This window comes from Microtus ochrogaster, linkage group LG7_11 (assembly GCF_000317375.1).
Source record: "Microtus ochrogaster isolate Prairie Vole_2 linkage group LG7_11, MicOch1.0, whole genome shotgun sequence".
Lineage (NCBI taxonomy): Eukaryota > Metazoa > Chordata > Mammalia > Rodentia > Cricetidae > Microtus > Microtus ochrogaster.
The window spans coordinates 294,277-298,338 of NC_022032.1; the positions used below are offsets into that span (position 1 = coordinate 294,277).

The 4,062-nt window shown below is 41.0% G+C and overlaps 1 protein-coding gene across 1 annotated transcript in view; it reads right to left on the reverse strand.

The window, feature by feature from the left end:
• The window catches only part of Nek5 (NIMA related kinase 5), a 34,203-nt gene that overhangs the window by 19,151 nt on the left and 10,990 nt on the right, over positions 1–4,062 (reverse strand). Inside the window, exons 8-10 of the mRNA XM_026786854.1 lie at positions 2,266–2,466; positions 2,108–2,190; positions 385–496 (exon numbers count right to left, since the gene is read on the reverse strand). Coding sequence (XP_026642655.1) covers positions 385–496; positions 2,108–2,190; positions 2,266–2,466 — 396 coding nt within the window. The remainder of the gene's footprint in view (positions 1–384; positions 497–2,107; positions 2,191–2,265; positions 2,467–4,062) is intronic.

A 4,062-nucleotide genomic window follows, 5' to 3' on the forward strand; every position in this document is an offset into this window, starting at 1 on the left:
AAGAGTTTTGCTACTGCAAACCACAGAATGGCACAGATTGCCTAGAAATCCCCAAAAGCAGAGAGGGCTCTTTATGAACAGACTCAGTGGATAAGGGTGCCTGCTGCCAAGCCTGACAATCGACTTCAATGCTTGGTACCCACATGGAGGAAAGAATAGCCACCCCTGCAAACTGTCTCTGATCTCCATGCACACCCATGCACAGGATTAACTTTAAAAGGAAGTGGGGGAGCCTCAGTTAAGGATGCTGAAAAGATTCTCTAACCTAATGACTTTCTCCAGGGCAGAATTTGGTCTTCCTGTCCTCAGATTTGGTGAGGGGAAGGAAACAGAGCCAGGCCTGGCTTCTCTCCAGTTTTGTGGGATGACTAATCCACAGCTCACTGCTCCCCCATTACATGCTCCTTGTCTGCTCCCTGCACACACAGAAGCTCCAGAGAGCAGGATGTGGTCCAGCCCCTTTCCCTCTAAATGAATGAGGAGGTGATGCTGCGCCCTGTGGGGACATTTGAGGAGACCGTCAGCACATCCCGGTTAGGTCTGGTCAAATCACTGTCAGACTTAGCCTATGTCCTTCCTTCTGCCTCCCCCTTCTCTCCTGCCATTGTGTAAGACCAGATTCACAATCTTCTTGCCTCTGTCTCCCAGAGGAAGGGATTACAGGCCCGCACCACCGTGACTAGCTATCCTTATCTTTTTAAATTCTCAAAGCCCTGGATTAGAATAATTTAAAACCAAAATGAAACAATTTGAGTGTTTAAAAATTTTCCAGACCACTAATATTGACATAAGAACAAGTGAGCTGTGTCCCATGGAAAGTCAGTTGGCTTTGATGGTCTACACCAGGAAGAGAAACAATGACAAAGTACCATAGCATATGTCTTGAATAGAAAAAAAAATATGCTTCTAGTATTATTTTATATATTTATAGCAATAACTGCATTTTAATTTTTATTTATTTTTTTTAGAAAGAGTCTCATGTATTCCAGATTACCTTCAAACTCTCCACTGAGCACCCCAGAGCTTCAGCTGATTCTTGATACCTGACTGATTTGTTCTCCTTACTTATTATCCCCACCAAACACTACCTGCATTCTTTAAATTACATCTGAGTTCTCACACTATTTTTTATTAGGTCCAAGATCCAAACTTCAGCTCCAATGGGCTTTGCAAAAGTAAGTCTCAATGGGCAGTGCACCTTTTCTGTTACAGAATAAACATCACCCCACGAGAGCACAATAACTCATGATCTATGCATAGTCTACTCTGGTCTCCTCCGGACCCCCCATCACTTCGCGTCAACAAAAAGTAAGCTTTGATTTAGCCACATCAAGCATGTGTACTAGCAAGTCATGTTCTGTGACAGTTTCTTGACTAAGGAGAAGAAAGGAGCTGAGTTCCCCAGGTCACCTCCGAGCTAGATAGACAACTTCTTAGGAACATCATTTCTACCCACGTAAGCAGATGATTTCAGGGTTGTTGATACACTTATATTTTCTAACTGCCCACATTCATCACAGTTACCGGAATTTCTTCCATGAGTATCAGCAATATGTCAAAACTCATGGTGTGATACACACATAATAAATGCTTTTTTTTACATGACACAATTAGGGTGCTGGAATCTCAATAAAGCTTGAGACAATCACAGCCTACACAGTGGTGTGAAATCCCAGTGACACTTATGAATCAAACAAGGATATAGATACTCCTCTTTCTGTTTCTTCAATACTAAAGATTGAACCAGGGCATCTTGCATGCCAGTCAAGGGCTAACCACTGAGAAACACCACTAATTCCAAAGAGTTAGTCTTTGGGCTTGTTTTTGACAGGGTATCACAAGATAACTTTGGGCTTTTCTTCATCAGGGTCAGACATAGCTTAGGTAGGCCTACCAGTTGTGATCCTTTTGCCTCAGTTTTCCAAGCGCTGGGATCACAGATGTGGTGATGCCCTGCTAAGAACTGACTGGGGGTTTTATTATTTCATTTATCTGATGCTGGGGCTGAATTCCGGGTCTTGTGCAAGCTAGTTAAGTAGTATTCCACGAAGCTCCACTCCCAGACACCACAAGATGCTCTTTAAGTACATGGCTACATGATCCTTACCATGGACTACCTCCCCAGCGAGATGTGAGGCCGATAGCTGCGTTCTGCATGCGAGCATGGGACTGAATTCTTCTTGAATGGACCTAAAATCAAATATATATGTCAATGACTGATCATCTAAAATCTCTACCAAAACCTGGAGTCACCCCCAAACATACCTCAAGAGAGAAGTGTCGGGCAATAAGAGTTTCTAAAAAAGGCCTTTTCAAAAGAGAGTTAACGGATGGTCGATCCTGAGGACACACTTTAAAGAGCTGAGGTATCAAGGACTGTAGGTCAGGAGAAAAGTGGGGCGATATGGGAGTGACACGACCTTGACAAATCTTCAGAACAAGATGGTGTAAGTTGTTACTCTCAAACTGAAAGGGCAAGGATAGTTATACCACATTAGAGACAAGCTGAGTACTAGTAGTTAAAATAATGAATATACCAAGAGACAAAAGCTGTCTGACTGTGATCTATCAATGTGTCTGTCTGTCTGTCTATCAATGTATGTATGTATGTAAGTATGTATGTATGTATGTATCTGTCTGTCTTTCTGCCTGTCTATCAATGTATCTATTTATCTATCTATCTATCTATCTATCTATCTATCTATCTATCTATCTATCTATCTATCTATCATCCACCTACCTCCATATCTTCTCTCTACCTTTCTTCTGTCTGTCTCTCATTGTGTTTAGCATGGGCACAGTGTCCTGAGCATGCCAGGCAGTTGCCCTATCCTTGAGCTGCACCCCAGCCTATGAATTTTCCTAAGCCGCAGTCTAACACACTATGCTCTGCCAGATCTTGTCATCAACTGTATATTTCAGGCCACTACTCTGAGAGGCTGTGCTGCTTCAAACCAGATGTATAGCTTTAATGTTTTCATTTTGCTTTTGGTGCTGCCAACTGAATGCAGGGCCCTCCATTTATGCCATATGTGATCTACCTATGAACCACACCTCTAGTCCCTAATTTTAATTTTTTTAGCAAAAAAGTTTCCTTTATTTTTAATTTTTATTACCAAAATACCCCTTATTTACACTTAAAAACTGAAAGACATAGGAAGTTATAAACAGGAAAATATGTATAATTTCACAACTCAGAAGTATAATTCTGTATAATCTTTTCAAGAATACTTATTTTACAGAGATAATCATGCTGACATGACATTTTTCTTTTTGTTTTTTCAAATACTATAACATAAATGTTTACTCATAAACTCATCCACAATCAAGTCTTCCATTGTATGAAGGAAGCATTTATTTGTACATAATAATGTTGAACATGACGGTGTGGCAATCAAGCGCAGGTTTTGCTCGGATACCAGCTGTGTGGCCTTTAACATTAACAACACCAATAATAATAAAAACAGCTGCATAGACAAGAGTTGGCAAGCAAGCTGTCCTTGGAAAGTTCTGCCTTCAGCATTGGACTTGGTCTGAAGTTTCTGGGACTTGAGATTTGTAGAGAAATTCCACTCCTGCCTAAATGTTAAGATTGGATCTCATTGTCCAAGACATTTATGCAAATAATATTTATGCAAATAATACAAAATTTTGAACATATTGTTTGCTTCTGGGAGCCTTGGAAATTTTGCGCATGCCAGGAAAATGGTGCCTATGTGGCCACCGTCCAATAACGCATGGGTATAAGGTACCCAACAAATTCACAATACTTCACTCATCAAGACTCATTGCTGGAAAAATCAGGACCTTCCACGTGACAACTGGAAGACTCTCAGGAATCTTGGCTTGATTTCCCACAGATTCTGACACACACTCTTTACCTTCAGAGAACATGCGTATAATGGACACGTTCCGCACGCTATTCTCTGACACGCACTTTTTACTTTATAGTACTACCTAGATATCTCTCCATGTCAAACATGTAGTTTTAATACACTTGTGTGTGTGTGTGTGTGTGTGTGTGAGAGAGAGAGAGAGAGAGAGAGAGAGAGAGAGAGAGAG